General features: G+C 44.5%; 1 protein-coding gene across 1 annotated transcript; it reads left to right on the forward strand.

Annotated features, from left to right (window-relative positions):
- Positions 1–10,221: 10,221 nt before the first annotated feature.
- Positions 10,222–23,486, forward strand: LOC128328719 (vomeronasal type-2 receptor 26-like). Its single transcript, XM_053258748.1, has 6 exons — positions 10,222–10,328; positions 13,341–13,518; positions 15,134–15,991; positions 19,034–19,261; positions 21,041–21,167; positions 22,588–23,486. The coding sequence occupies exons 1-6, from the start codon at positions 10,261–10,263 to the stop codon at positions 23,484–23,486; spliced, it is 2,358 nt and encodes a 785-aa protein (XP_053114723.1). The 5' UTR covers positions 10,222–10,260.
- The last annotated feature ends 4,161 nt before the right edge of the window (positions 23,487–27,647 follow it).

A 27,647-nucleotide genomic window follows, 5' to 3' on the forward strand; every position in this document is an offset into this window, starting at 1 on the left:
TGTTTGGGATCCCTTTGGAAAACATGTTGGCCAAATCAGCGCCCATTGAATACAGCTTGTTGAAAGGATGTATCAATCAATGCATGAAAGCAAACAAACAATAAGGATGTCTGAAATGGTTATCTAAAACCTATAATGCCACTGAGGGCTAAGATTTGGCCCAGAGGGACGATGGACTCTCATTTTGCACAGTTCCCCCCTGCTATTGTATATATCAGTCCTTAAAGGAATCTCTCTCAATAAGCATTCTTGGATTGCTTTTCATCATATTGCCATTTCTATCCCAAGTTTGCCCATGCCCTGCTTGATTCCATCCTAGGGGATCATTCTAGGAGTCATCTCTTCTGAACTTACTTTCCAGTTGCATCAGCTATGGAGCAGCTAGAATAGAACGTGATAACTATGTTTGCTTCAGTGCTTCTGCAACCAATGATGTCCCTGAGAAGCCAGCAATTTGGCAGAAATGGTTACCTCCCCTATAATTAAGAAAATTGTTGTGACTGTTTCACCTACTCAAGTGCCAGGGACTTCAAGAATGCAACAGAAGAAAATCAATAAGCATTTTGGAAATGGTTATATACACCCTATAAAGCCACAGGGCAAATATTAGGGTGTAGAGAAGAGGCGGGGCTCTTGAACAGATTCTCCCTGCTGTTTTCTAGGAGAAACATTCAAGGCTTGTCTTCATCATGATAATAATGTCTGAGGAAAATTCAGTTTGATGTCCATTTGGGGAAAGCGTCTTTGGCAGAATCAGCTCCCATTGTATACAGCTGTTGAAAGCAAGCTGATGCTGATGCTGAGACCGCGGACAGACTGCAAAACACCAAGGAGTTTGCATTAGGAGAAGGAGTTTTTGCCATTAGGATGCTGATGTCCCTGATCCTGCTGCTGCTCCTCCATGTGGTGAACAAAGTGCAGGCAATTAAGTGCACTGGAACAAATCCCAAGGATATTCCCCATGAGTGGTACCAGCCAGGAGAAATTATCATTGGTGGGATAGCATCTCATATTGGCTATGTATTCTACGAAGTGCAATTCAAACAACACCCATCTCTGGACTTAATCAATTTTCCAATGTAAGGATCCCCCCAACCCCCGTTAGAAATAAGCAATGGTTTTGTTATTCTTATTCCTTATATTTGTATGGCTTCATATATTTGTATGGTTTTGAACAAAAGAGTGGTAGCTTTAAAGAAAGAAATGAATAAAAAAATAGTCATTGCTTGTTGGGGGTGGGTGGGAATCAAACCCTTAAACCTTGGTTCATGTTAACAATTCCTAAGCTATCAATAGAACTTTTTTCTATCTGTTTCTATCTTTTTGGATCACTTTTTTGTGATCTAACAGCACTCTACTAGGTTGATCAGGCACATATGAACAGAGTCCTTCTATTTAAAAAAGGGGAGTAGTGACATTAGGTTCCTTAGGTCACATATCTGGATACACTCAAAGTGTAAAGTGTGTAAAGTGTGCCACTATTTGAAAAGTGTAAAGTGTGTAAAGTGTTGTCTATTTGAAGGAGTGCACAAAACCTACAAAGCGACAACCCCGCCATTTCCATATGCATTGCGGGATCAGATGGCAAACAAGCTGGAGTTGACATCCATTTCAAAGTCACTGGATCTCACAAGCAATCACACCAAATCTGGCACCAATGGCCATTTGTTATTGATGTGCATACAGATTCAACGTTGAATGTGTTCAATGTTGAAGTGGTTGGGTTTGATTGTCTGGGGTCCAACCCCGGACCGGACCCACTCCCCGGCTATTTGGGGGTTTGCTTATTTTTTTTTTAAATCCAGAGGACTTGCTTGAGGTAGTGGGGTTCTCTCTTCCCCTGCCAGCCTCCCTTACTGCCCAAACTGGCCCGTTCAGCTGGCTTTTCAGCCCATTCTGGCCTCACCCCCTTGGGTGCAATGGCCATTTTGGAGGCCACCACACCAGTGCCATTGGCCTCTGTGTGGTCTGGGTCATGGCAGACCACGCAGAGGCCAATTGCTCATGTACGGTGGCCTCCAAAATGGCCATCGCACTGGAGGGGGGAGGCCCGAACGGGCTGAAGAGCCAGCTGAACAGGCCGGTTTGGGCAGTAAGGGAGGATGGTGGGGGGAAAGGGGAAACTCCAGGGACTCCCCTGCCACCTTGAGATACTCCCCCGGAAGGGGTAAGTGTGTTTTTTAAAATAAAAATTTAAAAAAACCACACTCGCGGAACACCCCCCCCCCCAACCAACCTGACCTGGGGGAGGGTTCAAAGGGGTGCTGGACCGTACTGGCACTTTCTGGTTCAGGTCTGGTTCATACTCGAACCAAATTGGACAAGCTGGTTCCGTGCACACCCCTACTATTTGTTGTATATGGTGGCAGATGAGGCATTCAAGTTGCACAGCATCAGCCTTGCTATGGTGCCTTTATGAAAAGCCTTATTCTTGGTTTCCTTATCTCCATTCAGTTGTATACCATTCCTTTTTCTACTGAACTTTCCCATTGCCTCCCAGGCTTCTCTATATCCGTTCTCTCTTCATTCCCAGTAGTCTTCATGAGACCTCACTGCTGTAATTTCCCCATTCCGCCCCCCCATACAAACCATTAAGAGTGTTGTTAGCGATGTTGAGAGCACTTGCTGCAACCTCTCTTTATCCCTGTCCTGGACCCTCCTGAAATTTGGGATATGAGGGACTACAGAGGCAGAGGTTGGTTTGCATGTCCCAGGCCTTAGTGGAGCTCCCTTTCCCACTGGGGACTGGACTGGGACTAGCATCTCCCACGGGAAAATAGCCCTCCCGTCCTTTTCCTCAAGCAGATTTATTATGTAATCCACACCATGGTGGCTTTACCATCTTCGCCCTCTCTGCCTTCTCTGCACCTCAGGTTTTCACTTTAGTTTTTGGTGAAGGGGAAATTGGAGCCAGCGGTGGCAGTGTGTGAGGTTTCCGTGTTTTCCCATCAGCTATTTGCAAACGCCTTCAAAGTTTTATATGCATTTGATTAAATATGCAAAACTCCTCAGTGCAATGTTCATGCATCTCTGTTGCTGATTTATTGATTTAAAATATTCAAACCCCCACCCCTACAGTACACCACTGCTTGGGGCAGCTCACTACATTAATAAAACAGATACAATGTAAAATAAGGAAATTAAGTTAAACAAAATAAAAGACCAGGCTATAATCCGAATTAAAGTCACAATTTTTTTAAGTAACTGAAATCATAGCTCTGACTGTAAGTAAGTAAGTAAGTAAAATTCCTTCTTTTCCTGTTAAAAATGTTGCCACCATTAAAAACCCGGACGATCATTGATTGATTAATTAATTAATATAAATAAAATGTGCAATGCAACTAAAAACATCATGAAAGCTGACGTTCAAACAGAGAAAACATGTCCATCTCTGTTGCCCACCAAGTGTATGCTACGTAAAGGAAAGAGCTGCAGGAGTTTAAGTGCTAAGCACTATCATTGTGATTCTTGCTTTCATGGCCACTAAACCAGGGTCCAAGATGAGGAAATGGGTGGGGAAGCAACTAGCTCACTATATAGTTCTTTTCAGTTCCCTCACCCAAGTCACTCTGTGTACTGTGTGGCTTGCAACCTCTCCCCCATTCCCAGATCTTGATATGCATTCAGCAGCTGAAGAAATCATATTGGGGTGTAATGAGGGCTCAGCTCTGATGTTTTACTGTATCTTGGGCTTTATGGGCTTCCTGGCCATTTTCAGCTTCAGTGTGGCTTTCCTGGCCAGAAAGTTACCTGACAGTTTTAATGAAGCCAAATACATCACTTTCAGCATGTTGGTCTTCTGCAGTGTTTGGTTGTCCTTTGTTCCAACTTACTTGAGCACCAGGGGAAAATACATGGTGGCTGTGGAGGTCTTCTCCATCTTGGCCTCCAGTACAGGTTTACTGGGTTGCATCTTTTCTCCCAAATGTTTTGTCATTATAGTGAGACCTGGGTTGAATAGCAGGGAGCAGCTAATAAGGAGAAAGCATTAAAGAATATAAATGTAGCTAAACATTCCACATGTGTTTGCTTATAGTGGTCCTGAAGTTAGTTGTGACGAATGTGTTCCATTGGTTTTTATGTTGCCTCATCAGGTGAAAGTATGAAAGTATTTTATTTGATCTGTTATATATATAACAGCATGGAGCAGGACTGATTGATCTGAGGCCGGGACTCCTTGTCCCAGCCTCTGTGAACTCCACAATGCAGCACATGACATGCACAATTCATTGGGGGATTCCCCCAGGAGATGGTTGATCTAGTTGCCTGTCTCTCTGTCTGTTGGGGCTAAATATAATGCCAGCAAACACATGAGCAGTTAGCTTGGGTTAAGGGAGTGCTCACTCCCTTAAGCTCAGCTAACGGCCAGATTTGAAAGAGGGGCTAGGAGGTGCTGCCCGGCTGGGATCGGGCCCAATCCTGGCGGTGCTCATGCACAGCCTAACCCAGGCTGGGGTCCCTAGCCCGGGTTAGGCTGCACATGAGAACAACCTCAGCATGTAGTATGTTTACACTTCATTTGAGTAACATAGGGTTTGAAAACAATCCCATCACCATCAAAGATGATGGACTAGACACATCTTTTCAATGCCTCAGCATAGTTGCCATTACATAAGCTAGGAAGTGCCTGGGTAATTTCATAATTACATGTGCATTGTGCTCTTCTAGTGATCAGATGAACCCAGATAATCTGCATATGTCAATGGCTACTAGTCGGAGGGCCACCTCCAGCCTCAAAGGTAGGATGCCTCTGAGTGCCAGTTGCTGTGGAGTAACAACAGGAGAGAGGATATGTCCTCAGCTCCTGCCTGTAGGCTTCCAGCAGCATCTGGTTGGCCACTATGTGAAACAGGATGCTGGACTAGCTGGGCCTTGGGCCCGATCCAGCAGGGCTGTTCTTTGGTTCTTATGTTCTTATGATTCCCCACATCCTAGTTATACTATTGAGTCATCCAAAAACCTTCGGTTTAAGATGAGAGTTAAGTTGTCTTTTCAATTTCACTCATACACTAAAAAGCATGGAAATTCCAAGTTAACGCTCAGATGTATTTGGGGGTGGATTTTCCACCCCCAGCTGCATGAAGCTCTGGAAACAAGCAAACCAACTACACTCTTGTTGTCAAACTCTTACCTGGACTCTGCCATATGCTATATGTACAAGTATAACCCCCTCATCAGTTATGATATTTTTGTAATTAATAAAAATATGACTGTAGTGACCAGCCTCCCCTCCCTCTAAAGAGTTAATAGAAGTGAACCTTGTCTTGATTGACAGGCTTGTGAACTCTAGGACTCAGTCAATCAGCACGCCAGGTGGGTAGGACCAAGAGAGCTGTTGCCATGAAGAAGGGAGTACTTTGTTGCTAGAAGTTAGGCTGGAGGTGTACAGGAGGTCATGTGGCCATGGAGGATGGCTGCAGAAGATAACTGTAAAGCCTGGGAAGACACGATTACAGGAGGATTGAAGTCTCAGCTGGAGTTTGGCAAGTTCAAGGAAAAGGGAAATTTAGTCTAGGGAAAAGTTTGTTTAGTCAGAGTTGGTGTTAGAGATGTTATATTTCTTTATGTGTGTGCTCTGCATATTCTGGATACCATTCTATTATAGTTTACATGCAACATAACTGAAATAAGAAACACACTCAATACACCTAGGGTGTTGCAAAAGCCTCTGTAAACATCTAAGCGTGCATTAAGACAACCTATTTTTGTAATCCTACTATGTATTCCTAACTGAAGAAATCAGAAGCAGTATGTAATAATTGAATAAAACTGATATTTTTGATCGTTTCTCTTTACAAGCCTCTCCGAGTTGGCTAAGCTCGCTCTCCCTGCACATGAGCAAGGAGGGAGCTCTGGGCGGCCGGACTGGCTGCCTACACAATTTCCAGCTCCGTGACGGACCCGGTGGGGGCTGGGGAGCTCAGGGGCCGCATGGCCCCTGGAAGCTCCAGTATGCCCTGTGCAAGCAGGGCAGGATGACCCCCGGAGCCGGGAGGAGGCTTTTCGCCTGCCCTCTGGGAGTCTACTCATGAGTAACCGTAGCAAAGAGCCACACCGCAGCTACTTACGATCTTTAAAACCAGGTTTGCAGAGTGCTCGCTATGCAAACCTGGTTTTAGGGGAGGGGTACTTAGGCAGGTTAACCGCCTAGGAACCACCGGGTTTGCAGCCGAGCCCAGTGGTGCACACGATGGGGGGAAATTGGGCTAGCCTCTGCTAGCTCAATTCACACACACACACACACACACACACACACACACACACACACACACACACACACACGAGTTATTTTATTTTTTAGCTGCACAGACAGCAAGGTGACCTCATAAGACTACTTTCCGTGAGGAGAGTAGGCTAAGAAATACTTTCGTCAGTTTGTGACATTTGAACTTTACATTTGATGGGGTGCTATGGGTGACTCTGAAATGAACAGCTGTAATTAGAGATGAGACTTTCAGCTTAAAGGCAAGACCTTAACCACCTCCCACTGGCCAGCTTGAAAGAGAGGTTGTCATCAAAGCTCCTCCCTCCCCTTCATTTATTCACCTTCATCCAGTCATTTGCACAGTTGGACCTCTACCCATTCATGAAGTAGGCGTGAGGAATGTGTTATAGCAACAGTCCCCAAACATCCTGAATAACCACGCACCTGCACTCTGGGAGGAAGTCTCAGCTCCTTAGCACTTATCATTCAAGGGAGGGGCAGTTTTGATTGCTATCTCCTTCCTGCAGAGCTGTCCTCCTGTGCCACCTAAAAATATGTCCCAGAGAGTTGCAAAGTGTTGGATGGTGTCGGGCACTTCTGGAGGAAAGGGAGATTAGCAGAAATTGCTCCCTCTTGTGTGATACGTGCTGCAGATCTCAGAAAGCTTTCCACAATGGGGATGCTTCTTCCCAGCACATAAGCACAGAGTTAGTCAGGATGGTGTCCATTGGCTTATTTGTTGGATAACTGTGTCTCGTTCTTTCATTCTCCTGTAGGATTTTTTTGCAGGTGAGATTTTGTGGAAGCTTCTCTTCACCTCACCTCACCACCACAATATACTTAGATGCCAAAAAAGGGGGCTATCAAATAATTGTTTGGCTTTAGTGGAGTTGGGGGGAAAAGATGGTGGCCTTCTGGAGTTTCAAATACAAAATGGAGACTCTTTAACTACTCTATGGTGATCAATGTTTTCTATTTTAATGTTCAAGGATTCCAGTATTGAAAAACTGGAGCAGATTGGGAATTTGAAAACTTTAACACCATGTCTGCAGATTAACGCAGGTGGACCTCGCTTTATGCGGTACCACTATTTGCCATTCCATGTATCTACAGTTGAAAATAGGCACCCAACTTTGGCATACACTGATACAGAATGAATTATTACCTGTGTATCTGTGTTTCCTAGGTGTCCAGAAGTAACCTTCAAGGTCATTTTTGGTCACCATTTTGTTTAAAGGAGCCATTTTGTGGCTCTTCTTTTCCCACCTGTGATTTTCCCCAAAAGTTGGCTAAACCGATGGTTTTTGGGCAGGGGGCATTGCTGGACAGATGGAGACCCACGGAGCTCAGTGTGGCACTTTCTTTCCATTATTTTCACTATTTTGGGGCAGGGTTTTTTGTGTGTGCCATTTTTCAGACTTTCCCCCCATTGCAATAACCTAACCCCCTCCCATTTCCCATTTCCCTAATGCCTTATTATCCACAGTTTTGTTACTCACGGAAATCTGTGGGAACAGAACCTCTGTGGATAACGGCGTACACCTGTGCCTTGCAGATTCATTTTCCTTTTGAATGCTCTTTTCTTTTTAATACTAGAGTTGTGGTTTTTTTCTGTTCTGTTTTTGGCCCAAATCCAAAACACCCCCATTTTGTTCTTTGTTCGAAAGCAGCCAATCTGAAACACCCCAATTTTGTTCTTTGTTCAAAATCGCAAAATCCAAATCCAAAATGTTTTGGATTTAGAAAATGACCCTGGGAAAAAATTAGTGGGTGGGGTAGTAGTGCCCAATGGGTGGAAGCTACCACCCGAATTTCAGAGGAATTGGGCAAAGGGTTGATTTTTGGTGAATTTTTGAAATTTAAGATTGTCCCTTTAGGGAATAATGGAGGTTCGAGCAAAAGTATAGCTTCACGTTGGGGTGGGGGGGTGGGGAAGGGGTGGCCCAGAGCAGAGTAGGATGGGTGGTAGTGCCCAGGGGGGGCAAGGAAGCTGCTAGAATTATTTCAAAGGAATTGGGCAGAGGGCTGATTTTTAAAGATTTAATGGAGTTTATGGATCTTTAAAGTTCTTCCCCATAGGGAATGATGGGGGTTTCAGCAGCCCCATAACTGCACTTACTCTGGGCACTGGGGTGGCCCAGAGCAGATGGTCATGTAGAGCACATAGGGTGCCAAACATCCCCATGCATTGTTAACCCGTGCAATACTGGGTTCTGTAGTTTCTGAGATGTTTTGAGTGTAGATTCTCTGGTAGTATATGAGAGCGGATTCATGGTTTGTCACTGAAAGTGAAAAGCTCATATGCTACCAGAGAATCTATACTCAGAACACCTCAGAAACAACAGAACCCAGCACCCCATGGGTTAGCAACCATGGGGGTGGCTGGCACCCTATGTGCACTACACCACCACTCACTCCCGACCACCCCAGTGCCCCCCAGGTGGAGTTATGGGGCTTCTGAAAGCTCTGTTATTCCCTAGGGGGGGGGAACCTTAAAGATGCGTAAACTTCAACAATTCCTAAGAAATCAGCCCTTTGCCTTTGGAACCTGGGTTGTGGCAGGCACCCCTTGGGGCACTGCCACCCAACCCACTGTTTTGCCCCTCAGGCCCCCTTTCTTCCCCAACTCTGCCCCAAAGACATTTAAACTTCAGAAATGCTTTTAAAAAATCACCCCGTTCCCCAATTCCTTTGGAATCTGGGTGGCAGCAGGCACCCATTGGGGTACTACCACCTGACCCACTCTTCTGCCCCCCAAGCCCCCTTTCTGTCCCCAAGCCACCCCAAATAACATCAACATCACACATCAACAACTACAGCAGAACTTTGCAAAGAACCAGGCAGATTTCCAAAGGTCACGCACATCCACATCCCCCCCCAGAAGTGCAATTGATCTACACACAACAGTGTGAAACAACAACAATGAAATGCACACTGCCCCATGGAATGTGCACACTGCCCCACTGGCCAATGAGGGTGAATTTTACCCTGAAATTTCCTTAAAAGAAATAAGGAGGCAATTGCCAGCAGATCAGCCGATGCTTATGCTGGCCAGTCTGCCGGCTGGAAGGGCCGGAAATGTGAACAGATGTCAAAATTCAAAATGAAGACTGAAGGAGAAAGACTTTTCGTGATTGCAAAATGGAGTTCCAAAACAGCTGAAACAACAAAATGTTTTGTATCTGAAACAGGGACATTTTGTTTCGGCTACAAAATTTTCTGTTTTGAGCATTGGGTGTTTTGTTTTGGCTACAAAACAGCCAAAATGGCCTGTTTTGTGCACAAAATGTTTTGTATCCGAAACGAAATGCACACCCCTGTTTAATACCTTATTTTTACAGTGGCTTAGTGTATACCTCTGGTTACTCCATCAACACTGGTGTTTCCATTTTGAATATGGGCCCAACAGAACTTTGCACACATTTTTTCTTCTTGTGTGTAGTCCCCCCCCTCCCCACAAGCTTCTTTTTCCCTTTGAGTCTTTTTCTGGCTCTTCGTTAGAAGCTGTTGTGTCCCTTGCTAACTCATGTAGATGACGTTTGCTGAAATGTGATAAACTTATTTTCTTCTGCCATGTTGCATGGAATCTATAATTCTGAGAAGATGATTATCTTACCTGCAATTATCATATTATCACAATTAACCGTTATTACTTCTACTTCTTCTGCAAGTCCCTGGGAGTTCCAGTGGCCACTTACAAAATGTGAGCCAAGAATAATGCATGAATAATATCCCCTGTGCCATACAGATCTGCGGATAGAGATAGGCAGAGCTCCATCCATGTGTTCAAGTTGTACTTTACTGTTTGTGTTTCAAATCAGCTGAGTAAATGGGCTGGGCATGCAGTCCAGGCTGTGCTACTCAGGAGCACACAGGACAATCTGTATGCGGAAGGAAGATTTTCAGGCAAGATGGTGGTCTTGGTGGTCATGCTGCTGCTGGCAAGGATCGTCTGTAAGCTTCAATTTGTCAAATGTAACCCCAGCATCCTTCTTCCTTTTCTTCATAATTATTACCAGTCAGGTGACCTCATTATTGCTGGCATTATATCTCAGATGTACATCAATTCTGACCTGATGACATTCAGACAACATCCATTTGAGGAACTGATTGACGAATTCATGTAAGGAAGCCGCTTTTCAGTCACATATTGTAATTGCCTGCTCCATCTAAATGGGCAAAGAGGCACCTTTTCAAGTGGTGAATCCTTTTAAATTTAGCAGAGGGAAAGCAACCGGCTCTATCCAGCCCCATGGTTGTTGCTGGTGTCTATCTTGTATTTCTTTTTAGATTGTGAGCCTTTTGGAAGATAGGGAACCTTCTTCTTGTTATTTTCTATGTCAACTGCTTTGTGAGATTCTTTTTGAAAAGCGGGTTAGAAATAGTAGTAGTAACACCTGCTAACTGAGCAAAAAATACACTTTTTAATGTGATTCTCTTACATTTAGCAGGGAGAAAGCAACTGGCCAAGTTCATCCCCAGCACAGCGTCTCCCTAATGGCTGTTGCTGGTTTCTACTTTCTGTTTCTTTTTAAATTGTGAGCCCTTTGGGGACAGGAGCCATCTTACTTATTTATTATTTATTTGTCTATGTAAACCACTTTGAGAACTTTTGCTGAAAAGTGATAAATAAACAGCAGTAGTTGTAGTAGTAGTTGCAGTACCAGTAATTATAGTAGTAGTTTTAATTGTAAACCACCCTGAGCCATTTTGGAAGGGCAGTATACAAATCAAATCAAATCAAATCAAATCAATCAATCAATCAATCAATAGTTGTTGTCCAGTAGTAGTAGTCATCCAGATATTATTCCCTGGCTGGCAAATTATTTGGATTGAATCTAGCTTCAGTTCATTTTGTAGGGAAATTCAAATACTGTGGCTGACACCTTGACTTATGCTGATGTTGCACTCAGCCAGTTGCACGCAGTCTGGAGTCTGAACAACCTGTAGCACTCCTCATATGTTTTACAGGGAGCTTTTGAGCAAGATTGGAATTTAGAACATCCCCATGATTTAGCACTGCTATGTAATGTTCTTGCACTAATGCGTTCATTGCACAAGGACAGCATAAGTCAGGATGTAGGAACATAGCAAGCCGCCTTATACTCTGTCAGACCATGGGTCCATCTTGCTCAGTATTGTCTACACAGACTGGCAGCGGCTTCTCCAAGGTTGTAGGCAGGAATCTCTCTCAGCCCTGTCTTGGAGACGCTGCCAGGGAGGGTACTTGGAATCTAGATGCTCTTCCCAGAGTGGCTCCATCCCCTCAGGGGAATATCTTACAGCGCTCACATATGTAGTGTCCTATTCAAATGCAACCAGGATGAATCCTGCTTAGCAAAGAGGACAATTCATGCTTGTTACCACAAGAACAGCTCCCCTCCCTTTTGCACTCCTTCCCTCAGCCTGCATCTCTTTTTTCTTTGTAAAGTGGTAGCCTATCCCTTCCTATGTTTCTTTAATAGCGCTATTTACTCAGTACATTCATATACCAACTTATTGCCTTGGCATTTAAGGTGGTTTACAATTTTTGTGGCTTGTTTGTTGGCTTCTTGAGACCAGGCCTTCTTTATAGCTGAAATGCACTCTCTGTCAAATTAAGAGCTTCTCCATCTCCGGCTGCTTTTACAAAGACCCTTGTTTTCTCAGGCTTTTAGTTAATTAATTAATTTTAAACCATGTGTTTTATTATATAATATTGTCCTAATCTTTGTATGTACACTGCTTAGGGACAAACATATCAGGTGGTGTATAAATATGATAATAAATACATAAAATAAAAGTCACATAATATAAAACAGTTCTGTCTCAAATCAGTATTAGACCCTTCAGGAGCTGATTAGACGAGATCTCCTGAAATCTCTACTTCTTTATTCTCCTCATAGATCTTATATCTTAGTTAGAGTAACTCTAGTAAATCCAAGTAGATTCTGAATACATTTATCTATAGTCTTCTATCCTAATGTTACTTCATTATTCTTTTAACTGGGACCCACACATTTTAATGGAATACATTTAACAAGCATCTATTCAAATAGTAAATGACATATACTGAAGATAGTGGGGAGACCATTCCCCCTTTACCATCCCTCCATTGTTTCTCTGAACTGTAACTCACCCTTTTTGAACTTCAATTAGAAAAAAAATTCAAATTAATTCTGGAATTATCAGGTATTAGTTCCAAAGTAGAACCAATGCATCAGGATGAGTCCACTGTGACTTCCTTTTTGTTTCTGAATTTTGCAGAATGCTCTGTGCATTTATGGTTTACCAAGGCCTTTCTGTCATTTATTCTGTTTTCACTAATGTTTAACCTTTCTGTTGTAAACTGCCCAGAGACGTGAGTTTGGGCGGTATAGAAATAGGTTGAATAAATAAATAAATTAAATAAATGGTAAGATTTGCTGTCCTTCCATCTGCAGTTGCTGGAGAATAGATACAGCAAAATCTGTAGTGCTGGAGGGTAGATAAAGTGCTGGAGGGTAGATACAACAAAACTTCTGACAATGAGCACACACGTCCATGTGGCACAGGCCAAGGCTATTGAAACAGTGGGGCATGTTTTGCTTAATTGTGTTTTTCTAATTGTGAACTCTGAAATAAGTTAACAACTCCTCTTTTATCGCAAATGCAAGGATGCTCTGATGAATCTTACATTACCTTTTTACTCTCAGATAAGTGTGCAGTGATTACTCACCATGTGACCAGCTTTTGTGCAACAGTATGTAAAGTGTGTAGTGAATTAACCGCTGGACTGTCAAATCCCTGAATGAATAGATTTATTAAACCATTATTATATTTGTAACACCTCAAGTTAAATGGATTAGGCTATAGGCTGATAAATGGATTAGGCTATTTCCTCTTTATTCATTCTGATGGTGATTTATTGTATATCTTTGTCTGTTGCATACTTCTGCTCATGGATTTTTTGTTTTGTTTTTGTTTATTGTTTATCAATGACCATAATAAAGAACTATATGAAGTGAATATACTTTGGCACAACACATAGCTTTCATTTCAGAGTACTGACACAGAATTACCAGCACATCCTGGCCTTTGTTTTTGCTGTGAAGGAGATCAATGAAAACCATGAGATCATACCCAACATCACTCTGGGCTTCTACATTTATAATAGCTATTTCAGTGCAAGTTGGACCTATCGTGCTTTAATAGAACTTCTCTCCACAAGGGAAATGTGTATCCCTAATTACAAGTGTGATGCCCAGAACTATCCAGTAGCAGTCATCGGAGGACCTAACTCCGACATCGCTCTCCACATGGCAACCAACCTGTGCCTCTACAAGATCCCACAGGTAAGATACAGGATTACACTGGTTGAATAAAAGGCCACGTCTACATTTAAGCAGGAACCATAGGTCCAATGGACCCATGGTCCTTCTCCCCCTCCCCCTGCTCTCTCCTCCAAACTCAGATACCACAGACTGCAGAGAGGAGGGGAAATGGCTGCCTGGGATTTCTTACTGATGGAAGGACAGCCCAGGCAGCCAATAGCAGCCAGAGCAAGGGAAGAGCTTCTTCCCTCTAGAGTTGAGGAAATCCAGACTGTATATTTTAGTGTGTGCTAGTACCACTAAAGCAGAGGTCCGGGCATCCTATTCACTCACTGCAAACTGAAGGTAGAAATAGGAGTCTGGGGAGGAAAACCACGGGTCCATTTATAGTTGTAACTGGAGGCACTTTCAACTCTGGTTTCATGTTACGTGTGAATATGGCCATAGAATCTTAGAGCAGGAAGGTACCTTATTTGTTTGTTTGTTTGTTTGTTTGTTTTAATTATTAAATTTTTATACTGCCTTTTATACTATTAAAATAATCTCAAGGAGGTTTACAAAACATTTAAAACAATAAAAACCATAAAACTAATTGTGTAGTTTTATGGTTTTTATTGTTTTAAATGTTTTGTAAAGCGCCTTGAGATTATTTTAATAGTATAAAAGGCAGTATAAAAATCTAAATGGAATCTAAATGGAATATAAAAATACAAACCTTTAAAGACCATGTAGAATATAACCATATGATACAAAACAGCAGCAAACAAAACACTCGTTTAAAAGCTTGGGTAAAAAGCCAAGATTTTACTTGCTTTCTAAAAACTATGGTGGAGATTGGAGAGTGGAGGCCCATCAGGAGAATCTTCTAACGTTTGGGGGCAGTGACTGAGAAGGCATTGTCCTGCATACATGATGGGCAAGCCTCCCTAACTGTCGACACACAGAGCATGGGCATCCTCATTTTCTACAACTTTTTCAATGTTATGGTCCCACCAATTTTTGGCTACAGGTAGCTTGCATTTTTTGCAGATGTTCCAGTGTATCATCCCTGCTACCTTGTCATGCCTTTGTTTGTAGTCAGTCTGTGCGATCTTTTTACAACAATTGATTAGGTGGTCCACTGTTTTTTTTTTAAATTATTATTTCTTGTTTACACAGTCAGACAGGTGTTATTGACTGGTATGTTTTATCCAGACATCGAGTCCTTCCCAAAGACCTAGGATGGCTGAATTTTATTGTCAATGTTGTTGTTGTTGTTATAGATATCATTGCAGAATATAGGCTGTTTCCAGTAAAGTTGCTTTTTGTAATTGGCTGATGGTGATTTCTGTGGCCCCTATGGTGTTGAGGTGCTCTTCAAGGTCTTTTGGAACTGCACCCAGGGCGCCAATTACCACTGGGATTATTTTGGTCTTTTTCTGCCACAGCCTTTCAATTTCAATTTATTATTATTATTATTATTATTATTATTATTATTATTATTATTAATAATAATAATAATTGAAGACCTATGTTAAAATCTTGATTAGATCTCAACTGATATAACAGCACAAACATCATCTATTGGCATGTGTGTCACTAAACACACACTCACATGTATTTTAGAAACATCCGTTTTACATTTTATTTTATTTAGCTCACATATGGCTCTTCTTCATCAGTGATGAATAGCAACTTCCAGGCTGTTTTCTCCCACTGGATGTTCCCAAACGAAGCCCATCAATATATGGGGATTCTCCAGCTTCTGCTGCATTTCAAGTGGATATGGGTTGGGGTGATTTCCCAGAATGATGACCATGCAGAGAGGTTTGTACAGGCCCTGTTTCCCATGCTTTCCCAAAAAGGAATCTGTTTTGATTTCATTGCAAAGTTTCCCCAAAGAACATTTTCTAATGCTGTTACTGGAATGGTGGCAGAAGGAATTGAAACTTTCCGTACTGTTATGGAAAGTACTGTCAACTCATTGATTGTACATGGTGAAATTCAAAGCATGATGGTCTTAAGAATGTTGTTCCACCTCTCAAAATTTGAGGGTATACCAGTGAAGACAAAAGTATGGATCATGACTGCCCAGATGGACTTCACATCGCTTCCCTTTCAAAGATCTTTGGACATAGACTTCATGCATGGTACTCTGTCTTTTGCACTTCCATCCAAGGAGGTGAAAGGGTTTCAGAAATTTCTTCGGATAAGAAACCCAACATTGAATCAAGAAGATGGATTTATCAAGGTTTTCTGGCAAGAGGCATTTCAGTGTTCAATTCCTAGCTCCAGGGTAGACCACACTGGTGGGAAAATCTGCACTGGGGAGGAGAAGTTGGAAACTCTTCCTGGGTCTTTTTTTGAAATGAGCATGACCGGTCACAGCTACAGTGTCTACAATGCTGTTTATGCTGTGGCACATGCATTGCAAGCCATGCATTCATCCCAATTCAAACACAAAACAAAGGTCAATGGAGGGACATGGAAGCTTCTGATTAAGCAGCCATGGAAGGTAATAAGCTAAGCAGATTAATGCAGGAACCGTCAGACTTGGGTCCCCAGATATTAATGGACTACAGTTCACAGCATCCCCAGCCACCAAAGGTCTTTGTGACCAAAGATGATGGGAGTTGTAGTCCAAACCACACATTAGGATTCAAGATTGAAACCCCCTGCATCAATGCAAGAGCTCATCATCTCATTTTTAGCCTACTTACCACATGGAAAGTAGTTTTATCAGATCACCTTGCTGTATGTGTCCGTCCATCTCTCTCTGTGTCCCTCTAACAGCTTTGCAATGCCTGGATTAATTGGGATCAAATTTGGTACAGTTGTGGTGTCACACAGAGGCACCCCAGTGGCAAATTTTGTGCTGATGTCATCCAAACCAGCTCATGAACATTTGAGATGGAAGTGGGCTAACTTGTGAACCACCTGACCGATTTGCACCAAACTTGCTATATTAGGGATGTGCAGAACTGGTTCATTCTCGAACTGGTCTGCCCTGAACTGGGGCAGTTCATGAACTGGACCGCCCTTCAGGAAGGGGCCCCAGTCTAAGATTGAACTGAACTGAACCTAGTCTGAAGCATACTGGTTTGGTGGTGAGAGGGGTGAGGGAGGTGCCGGAGGGGAGTGTTGGAGAGAAGGCCCGTACTGGGTACTAAAGCTACCTGGGGCAGCAGTTCAGCATTCTCCCCAGCAGCCCACACAGCAGCAGCATGGCTCTGGCACTCACCTGGCCTCTGCACACAGGCTGCTGCGGGGAGCGCTGCGCCTCTGCTCCAGGCACCTTCAGTACCCAGTAAGAACCTTCTCATTTACTTTGAAAGATGCCTCTCCCTGCCCACCTCCCAGTGCCGCCACCCTCCCTTTCATCCTGACCCCTTTCATCGCTGACCTGCCAAACAATTTTGCAGACCCACAGTTGGGTCCAAATTCCAACCATTTGGTGGAATGGTCTGGGCACACCCTATGCTATATATTTTATTATTATCAAGGACATTAAATCTTGATATCCCATCAATGAATTCCAGAACCCCTTTCAAGATGGCAACTGTGTGTGTGTTCTCCCCTAACAATTTTGCAAAGCCTGGACCAATCTGGATCAAATTTAGTACAGTTATAGTGACCTCTAGGGATATTTCAATCCCATGACCTTAGCCTACTTTCCTCATACAACGTTAAATTATGAGATTGCCTTGCTGTCCATGTGTGCATCTGTGTGTGACATTTTGTCCATTCCTTTTGATCTTTTTATGGATGCTATGAATTATTTCCTTGACTTAAGTAGTCCCCATGTTCTATTGATGTGTACAAGTCACCATGAGGAAAATGTTCTTTCTGTGTGTGTTTTTCCAAATTGCAATATTATCCTTACAGTAAGGGGTTGATCTTGGACTCTGGAGGTTGAGGTTTAAATCCCCATTTGGCCCAATGAACCTTGTTGGATGATGGCAATATCTTGAGTTAAATACTAGAAGATTCTGGCTGATATCCTGAACTGCCCTCAGCTCTTAATAAATGCCCTCAGCTCTTGCCTGTGGGCTTCCCAGAGGCATCTGGTGGGGCCACTGTGTGAAACTGGATGCTATACTAGATAGGCCTTGGGCTTGATCCAGCAGGGTTGTTCTTATGTTCTTATGTGCTTGTGCAACAAGGTGTTGTTTTTGCCCAAGGTCTACTTGCACAAACATAGTGCTTATGCGACAAAGAAAGTGGATAGCTTCCCATCAGCAGAAGGCAAACCACAGCTCACAAAAGATCACCCTGTTGTACCAGTGCAATACTAGTCTGGAACACAAGCCCCCAACTAAGCAGAACTAGTCAGTGTAGCAACCTTGCACAGGTGCAACATATGTGTACTAGTGCAGCACATCTGAGGGAGAACCGTCGGCACAAAATTTGGCTGGTTTGCTAAGTTTCATCAAAGTGCTTTACAATAAAATGAGGCCATTCACATGATCAGCCCTACCTGGGCTTGCACAGCCCTACCCAGGTAGGGCTAGTCATGTGGAGCACCGGGACTGGTTTGGATCCTGGGACTTCCACACTGGATTGCCTAGGTTCTTAACCCAGGCTAAAAGTGAGGTAGGAGGACATGTGTGCTCCTCCTACACCACCACCTGGTTGTTTGGGCACACGGGCTGCCAGCAGCCGTTAAAATAATAGAGGCTGTGGGAAGGAGCAACCTGGCCTCTAGCATTTCAATTATACAATATCTAGAGGTTGGGCACCCTTGCCCCAGCCTTTTAATCAACATGCCACTCACTGCAATGCCGATCATGTGGGTGTATGAGTAGCAGGACCCAAAAGCAACTGGCAGCCATGTTGAGGGAAGGTAGCTGGGATCCTGCCTCCCTCTGAGCCCAGCACTGGTGCTATTTGCCCCACACACATCTATTTCACTTGGTGGGAAAATCATCTATGCCCCCCATGCCCTAATGCCAGGCCAGGCCAAAGAGCATGGTCATGCCAGGCCATGCAGAGGCCCATTGCACAGGTGCGGTGGCTTCCAAAATGGCTGCTTTGCCAGGGGGAAAGGCCCGAACGGTCCGAAGAATGGCTGAATAGGCTGCTTTTGGACAGAAGGGAGGCTGGTGCTGGGAGGGGGAACGTCCACGGACCCCACCATCACCACCTCGGAGAATCCCCTGGAGAGGGTAAGTTTAATTTTTTAATAATAATAATAATAAATAAATGCTACTCGTGAACCCCCAGAATAGGCTGGGGGACAATCATCTGGGGGACAGTAGGCTGAACCCTGCCTTTCTTCCACATGCCTGCCCATCTGCCTACAAGCTCGGTCATGTGAATAGCTCCACAGACATGCACACACACACACACACACAGACAGACATTTTCCAGCCTTGAGCTCTCATAAAAAATCGACAGATGCCTTGATAATGCCGGGTGATCTCACACGCTTACTTTCCTTAAGGAAGGTAGACTAAAAATCATGAATCATACATTCTATGTAACATATTATCCCTCTGTTTTAAAATTGCATCAGTCTCTTCATCCTTATGAATTACTTGTTTCTTTTTCAATTGAGCTCCAACACCTCCTGAGAAGTGTTACTTTTAATAATAGTGCCGGAGAAATTGTTTCCTTTGATCCAAATGGGGAGTTATTATCTGGATTGGATCTTATAAACTGGGTCACATTCCCAAACCAATCCTTTCTAAGGGTCAAGGTTGGAAAAATAAATCCGCAGGCACCCCTAGACAACGTGCTCACCATTCATGAGGATTCCATCCTATGGCCCACTAGGTTTAATCAGGTAGGATCTGCACACATTTCAGATCGTATCATTTCTCATTTTTCCACAATATTTCACTGTTTGGGTGCTGAAGTAGTTCTGTCTCTCTGTTCTATCAATAAGTTTAAACCCATCCATCCATCTTGTTCAATATCTATAGTAAGCTGGAAAATCTTCTGTGCAATATTACTTAAATGTCTGAAGTCCTATGGAAACAATGACAGGACTGCATCAATAAGCAGGACATTATGGAAAACCACACTTTAGCATGTTAGCCAACAGACAAGAGATGCTGGATTGTTCCATTACACTGCAAAAATATTTGCCCTAGACATATAAGCAAAAGAATACATGAATGGTGGGCTTGAAGGTGGACTGGCTCTACTCGTGAGCTTGCTGTCTGAGGGTGGGGAACCACCTTTGAATGGGCACACCTTTCCCCATTATACTGGCCAGCTCATGAGAGTAGCAGGGGAAATGTGGAAAGATATCTGTAAAATACAAAATGTCAAAAAACGTTAAATAAAAAATAAAGCAGGAATTAACTTAAGTCTGCCTGGACTGTATTGCCAGGGTCACCCCAGAGATATCTTCCCTGGTTATGGTAGGACAGAACCCCCAGCATCCTTTGCCCTCACCCATCTACATATCCCATACTAGTAAGTGTGGATTTTCCCTTCCCCTCCCATAACGAAAGTAGAATTACACAAAGGCCCCCAAACCACCTGGGAATTTGTGCTTGTGTGGTGCTTTCAGGGTGTGGGGCTACTTGGTGGGTGGTGATGGTGCCACTGCTGGCAGAAGAAGCACTGGCATTGCAGGACTTTTAGAGGGGTTTAAAAGGCCTTTCCCTGATGAGGGAGGACTGAGCGCTCAGAAAATGCACAAAAAATACCATTATGCCATGGCTTAATGGCTCAGCTCATAGCTTGACTGTAAATGAACCAATTAGATGCAAGCTCCCAGGTGATGAGGTGTATGAAAAGGAAATGAATCCTAATTTCCATAGAAATCAATGGAGACAAGTTAGTCATGGCTAACTTACATATAGGACCAGGTCTCACGATCAGTGTGACCCGGTTTAGGGTGCTGAGCGGGAAGAGCGGGCTAAGCCCACTCCCCCACTCACGAGTGGGCAGGGAGCCCTGGGTGGCCGGATCGGCTGCCCGCATGATGGCCGGCTCTGAGATGGAGCCAGCAGGGGCTGGGGAGCTCGTGGGCCACGCGGCCCCGAGAAGCCCCAGTAATACTGGGGAGACTCCCGAGCCGGGAGGCTGCTTTTAAGCCTCCCAGCCAGGAGTCTACTCGCAAGTGGTTCTTATGATCACAAAAATCGGGCTAGGATTTCCTAGCCCGATTTTTGTGATCGTAAGAATAGCCCCATAGCCATTTAATTTAAATTGACAAACAATACTAGCACCAGAACACGTGAAGAAGGCAGGGTGGGGTGTGTCAAGAGCGTGCCTATCAGGATGTCCTCCACAGATGTTCTGACACCTTCCTGTTGTGCCCCCTAATTGTGTGTTGGAGCAATTCATCTGAATAACCTCTAAACATGCACTTCAAATACTTGTTTAAACAAGCATTTGTAGTGCGTATTTAGGGACCATTCAGATGAACAGCTCACACATGATCAAGGGATATGCTGGGAGGATGTCCTGATGGACACACTCTTGGTGTGCCTCCTCTTTCTTCATGCCCTGGGATAGTATCATTTGAACCAGCCTTTAGTCAGGATTCATTATCTTTGGTATGTATTTTCTGAATGTTAAAATATTTTCCATTTCCTTTAATGGACAGGTGCGACCTCTTTCAATATGCAATGACCATTGCCACTCTGGTTATCTTAGAACCAAGAAGGAAGGGAAGCCATTTTGCTGTTATGATTGTCTTCCATGTCCGGAAGGGAAGATTTCAGTCCAGAAAGGTAAGAAATTTTGGCCGACATAAAAAGCAGGGATGCATGGGTGCAGCAAGCAAACAGCCTAACTGAAGTTGCCAGGTAACTGCTTTGTAAGTCAGTCGTTAATAAATTACATTCAGCATTTAAATCTCAAGATGGACAGAAGCTCATTTCTCTTCCATTTCAAAAGTTGTTCATAGTTCTGTGGTGGTTTCTGAAAGCAAAATAGGTTCTGAAATAACTTTGTATTTATGTGATCTTGTGTTTAGCACCTCACTCCATAGAAACAGAATAGTATTGCCGTATATCCTCATGTTTTAAAAGGGTAAGTGGACATTGACTGGTGATACGGTGCTTTTGGTTGTGGTATCCCAGTTGTGAAATGGCCTTCCCAGAATGGCTCACCTTATGGTTCCCAAACAAAACTTTTTAAAGCTCATTGGCTGGAGGAAATCTAGGAAGGAAACCTAGGAAGGAAATCTGTTGGAGCCTGATTGTTTTAGTAGCCCTCTAGGCTTACTACTGCGGGCTGGCCAGACCATGATCTACTCCAGGGCTACACAACTTTGGCCCTCCAGCTGTTATTGGATTACAATTTCCATAATCCACAACCATAATAGCTAAATCAGGGATGATGGAAGTTGTAGTCCAACATCTTCAGGAGGGCCAAAGTTGTGCAGTCTAGGGATGTGCACAGAACTGGTTTGGAGGCCCATAAAGGGTTCAAAGAACCAGCAGTTCTGCCAGTTTGATGGTGGGGGGTGTCTAACCTTAAGGGCAGAGGAGGGTGCACTTACCCCTCCTGCCGCTTTCCCCTTGCCAGCATCCGTTTTTGTCAAAGCCCATCGGGGCAGCAGTGTACCTCCCTGCCACCCTATTGCCCCCGTTGTTTGGATATAACCAGAAGTATCCAAAGCACACTCGCCTGACATGCACATGGGCTGGTGTATTGGATACTTCCAGTTATATCCGGACAACGTGGGCAATGGGGTGGCAGGGAGGTACACTGCTGCCCCAATTGACAAAAATGGATGCCGGTGGGGGGAAAGCAATGGGATGGGTAAGTGCACCCTTCCCACTCTCAAAGCAGCACCCCTGCCACCTTTGAGCCTCCCCTGCATGGTTCCGTGCACATTCCTAGTGCAGTGCAGTCTTCCTCTACACCAGGACTACTCAACTTGGGCGCTCTTGTGAATGTTGGTCTGCAACTCCCATCATCCCTGGCTATTGGCCACTGTGGCTGGGGATTATGGGAGTTTTGTCATCCAAAAAGAGCTGGGGTGCAGAGTTGAGCAGGCCTGCTCTACACACATTGAAATGAGCAGAATAGTACAAGATTCTGCCTTTAATATCTGAGCTAGGTTGGATTCACTCAATAATCTTATAGCTTAGTTTATCTCACATATTGGCTGCCATACATTTAACATCATACTTTCTTTTTCAGACATGGATAACTGTTTTCAGTGTGCTGGAGACCATTATCCAAACAATGACCGAAATGTATGCATTCCAAAAGTGATAACGTTCTTGTCATTTGAAGAAACTTTGGGGATCAGTTTGGCTACTTTTGCTCTTTCCTTTTCTTTCATCACAGTTTTGGTGCTTTGGATCTTCATTAAGCACAAAGACACTCCTATTGTCAAAGCTAACAACCGGAGCCTCACCTATACTCTTCTCATCTCCCTTCTGCTCTCCTTCCTTTGTGCTTTGCCATTCATTGGCCAGCCTGAGAAATTGTCATGTTTCCTTCGGCAAACGGCTTTTGGCATCATCTTCACAGTGGCAGTTTCAAGTGTGTTGGCTAAAACTATCATTGTGGTTCTTGCTTTCATGGCCACCAAGCCAGGGTCCAGCATGAGGAAATGGGTGGGGAGACGACTAGCCTACTCTATAGTTCTTTCCAGTTTCCTTGTTCAAAGCACAATATGTACAGTGTGGCTGTCAACCTCTCCCCCATTCCCAGATCTTGATATGTACTCAGTTACTGAAGAAATAATCTTAGAATGTAATGAAGGTTCAACTATGATGTTTTACGTTGTCCTGGGCTTTATGGGGTTCCTAGCCATTGTCAGCTTCCTTGTGGCTTTCCTAGCAAGGAAGTTACCTGACAGTTTTAATGAAGCCAAGTTTATCACATTTAGCATGTTGGTCTTTTGCAGTGTTTGGCTATCCTTTGTTCCAACCTACTTGAGCACAAGAGGAAAATACATGGTGGTTGTAGAGATCTTTTCCATCTTGGCTTCCAGTGCTGGGTTGCTGGGCTGTATCTTTTCCCCCAAATGCTACATCCTTGTGCTGAGGCCTCAATTAAACAAAAGGGAGCTGCTAATAAAGAAAAATTGAATGATTTAATTTTTTTTTTTATCTCCTGCTTTGGCTTCAGTTGAAAGCTGGGTACATGCATTGTCTATCGCCCACACAGCAATAAAGACATAAGGCAAGATTCTTGGAGGTAAGGGCCACAACTTTATTAGTTCAAATCCAATTAATATTACAGCGGGAATGGGCTCATCCTCCTACAGTGTGAGAACTAATAGCTTCTGAGCCAATACGCCATCCCTATACGCAGTTGCAGCTGGTGTGAGTCCTGCTGGGGTGGCAGTGAGAGGCACATTTAAGTGTAAATTAAGAGGTGCTTACCTCTGCTACTGCAGTACCGGAATATTGCTGCAGAAGTGTGCTGCTCAGGACCCCCTGTGGTGGGGGATCGACTCTGCCACTCACCTGGCCACCGGTGGGGGATCAGCACCGCAGAGGCCAGGTGAGTGGTGGAGCTGGACAGCATACTGCTGCTCAGTGGTAGTGGAGAGAAGCACGTATAAATTTATACTCAAAGGTGCCTCTCGCTGCCCCTCCAGTGATACCTGCATCGGTTGCTACTTCCTATACCTAACTTTTGCCAGGCAATTACACCCTGGCTCAAAACAGCCTAATGACCCCATGGCTGAACTCTGGGGGGCTATTCCCACAATCACTGGGAAGAGGGCTAAAGAAGCTCCCAAGGCAGCTAACCCGCCTAATCCCCCCCCACCTGATGAGGTTAACAGAGTGAGAGCTCCGTTAACCTCATTTTTTTGCTTGTGTGTCACCATGACACGCGGTGACACATGAGTAGACACCCCCTGACTGGGAGGCAGCAGCCAGCCTCCCAGACTTGGGGGGTCTCTGCAGAATGCCCTGCACACTCGCTCGGGGCATCCTGGGATGGCTGCGCAGCCTCGGATCCCCACTGGCTCCGTGACAGGTCTCCCTGCTCTCTCCACAGACCTAACAGAAGCTCTTCTCGTGGATTGTGAGAAGATCTTCTGGGTGTTCTTAGCCAACCCATATAGGGTCAAGTTGTAAGCAAGAAGCACTGCCCCCACTCAAGCCATGCAGCCTTTAAGGCTGATGATTGCCAGTAACAAGAGAAGCCTCAGGCCAATTGCCCTGAGCCATGAAGCCTCTAGGGAATGGCTGCAACTCCCCTTCACACAAAACCACTTGCCTTTGAGTGATCACCAAGAAGCTGTACCCAGCCACCCTCCAACCCACACTATGCCTGCTGTTGTGACCAAGTTGCATAGCTAACTATAGAGAACAGTTTGAGGTGGTTTTGAAACAAAAACAAAAAACAGCCCATTCTCCACCACTACCACCCCGATGCACAAAATGCTTTGTACACATCCCCAGTATGGGCTACCATTTTTGTTAGAACTCCAAAACCTACTGCCTAATTGTAGGGCCGGTCCTGTGAGAATTTAAAAACAAACAAACAAACACTGCCCACCCAATGCAATTTTGCCCAAACCAGCCTTTGATAAAGCATTACATTGATGGGGTTATTTAACTGGTTGGGGATTTGGATGCGAGGAGTCAGGAATGATGGAGCTCTCTCCCACCCAAACCAGCATTTGGTATTTGTGAGCCATCCCTCCATTTCTCCCTAAAGAACAGTTTGGGTCTGGGCTGGTCATCTTTTGGGGGGATTGGTAGGATTTCGGATCTTCATCAAATTGGCCAGAGATGGGATGTTTTTTGTATTAAACAGCCACAGTGTCTGTTTTGTTTTCCCAAGCAGGAAGCAGCCGCATGGCACGATTTTTCAAAACAGACACCACAGCTGTTTAATACTGACAGTGACAATGCCGAGGTGGGGGGCGGGTGGGCAGAGGAGTGAGTGAGGGGCATGTAAGATCTCCATTCCTTCTTTTAAAGCGCCTGCTTGCTTCTGACCAAAACAACCCCTAGCCCATGTGGAAATATTCCTGGATGCAAAAAGGGCTTTCATAGGGAGGGGAGAGAAATAAAAATCACTTTCCCCCTTCTCAGGTGTTGCATTGTGAGACAAATGTTGTGTGGACAGAGCTCTTGATTTGTCCTCATGAAGCTGTGTAAGGCCTCATCAGCCAAGAGCCAATTAGTTATCTTGAGCTGACTATACAAAATGGATTTTAAAATAATATTCCTATTTTAAAAAACTGGCCCAAACTGGAACTTGGCCAAAGTGTGTGGGTGGGCAACAATTTTGCAATGCCTGGGCCAATTTGGACCAAATTTGGTACAACTGTAGTGCCATAGAGGGACACCTTAATGGCATATTTTGTGATGATGGCATCCATCCCACTTCAAGATGATGGATGTGTGAACTTTTGAGGTGGAAGTGGTCCAAATTGGTCCTTTTCCCGATACAGATGGGTCTGGTTCCATTTGAAGCTGGAATGGCCTCAAACACAACCAGGCCAGTTCGGTCCAGCACACCCCTTGAACCCCCCTGGTTGGGTTCGGTCCAGCGGGGTTCACAAGCTTCATTTTGTTTTGTTTTTTAACCTTTACTCCCCTTGGGGGAGTTCCTGGAGGTGGCGGGAAGGTCCTTGGAGGTTTCCCCCTCCCCCCACTGGCCTTCCTAGTGCCACGCTCGGCCAGTTTGGCCACTCTTCGGCTAGTTTTTGGCCTTCGCACGGTGCCTGCGTGGCCCCATGCAGAGGCCATGTGTGCAGGCGCACGGGCTACCAGGTGAAGATTTCCCTTTTCGATAGCTTCTTGCTAAGGAATACAACCAGATGAGGAACCTGGTCTGGGCCCAATTATGTTATCACTGCCCCAATGCCTCTCTCAGAAGCATCAGTGGTCAGAGTGAATGTTTTCTCAATGCCTGGGGCTTTCAGGATGGGACTTTTGCTGAGGCATGCTCTTAGCTCTTTAAAAGCAGTCTGAGACTCCCTAGATGACACCACCACATTAGGTTATTCTTTCTTCGTCAGATCAGAGAGTGGGGAGGTGATACTGCTATAGTTTGGGACAAACTTTCAACAATAACCTGCCAGCCCCAGGAAAGATTACACCTGCCCTTTCTTTTTCAGAACTGGACATTTCTGGACAGCCTAAACCTTGGCCTCCAGAGCTGAGATAGTACCTTGGCCCACCCGATGCCCCAAATAAGTTACCCAATTCAGGCCAATTTGACACTTTTTGGCCTTTTTTGAGAGTCCAGCCTCCTGGATATTCTGGAATGGCACCTCCAAGAGTTCCAGGTACTGCCCCCAGGTGGAAGAGTACATTGCCACATCATCCAGGTATGCAAACTGACTCAAACACTATGTAGTTCATTGGCCAACCTCTGGAACACCTTCCAGTGGCTGAGGCATTGCAAAGCCCGAAGGACAACACATTAAATTCATACAGACCATGATGGGTAATGAAAGCTGTTTTTTCTTTGTCCTGTTCCACCACAGGGAGCATAAACAGCTCCCAAACCTGAATAGAACAGTTTTTTATTTCTGAATGCCCTCTGTGAATGACCTCGATATCTCATTGCCATGCGCCACCTATGTGTAGGGATGTGCATGGAACCGGTTTGAAGAGCTGGCATGGGCGTGCACACATCGTGCACGGTCGTGCGCCTGTGCCGGTGTGCGCAGGTTTGTCAGCGACTTCCGGTCATATCCGGAAGACGAGGGCAACGGGCGGCAGGGAGGTACGCCCATGCCCATGTACGATGCCCATGTACTACAATGGGCATTAAGAAACACGGACGCCAGTGGGTGCAAAGTGGCGGGAGGGGTAAGTGCACCCTCCCCAGCTCTTAAAGGGAGACCTCCGCCCCCTTCAAGCCTCCCTGCCGCAGCTCCGTGCACATCTCTACCTATGCGTGGTGCACCCTGGTCTTACAAATGAGGCTTTGGTGACTACTGTTCTACTGTGCCCCACTTATTGCACCATTGTTTAAAGGAAAAAAGTTCACAAATTTGAAGATAACAATTATCAAACAAAAAATTATAGTGAAAGGAAAGTAGGTGGATTAGTTCTTGCCAGAACTTTTTCTTTTCTGCTGGCTGCTTTCTAGCTATGTGTAATTAAAAGCATCTGAGTATTTTTCTATCCCACTGAGGATCAAAGAATATTACTCCTGAGCATTTTATATATTTGATGACATTTTAGACTTTGTTTCCATTATTTTCTTTTTACTGTGTATATTCTGCGTATATTGATGTTTGATCTAAGATCGTAAATAAACAACTAACT

This window comes from Hemicordylus capensis, chromosome 6 (assembly GCF_027244095.1).
Source record: "Hemicordylus capensis ecotype Gifberg chromosome 6, rHemCap1.1.pri, whole genome shotgun sequence".
In the NCBI taxonomy this organism is placed as follows: domain Eukaryota; kingdom Metazoa; phylum Chordata; class Lepidosauria; order Squamata; family Cordylidae; genus Hemicordylus; species Hemicordylus capensis.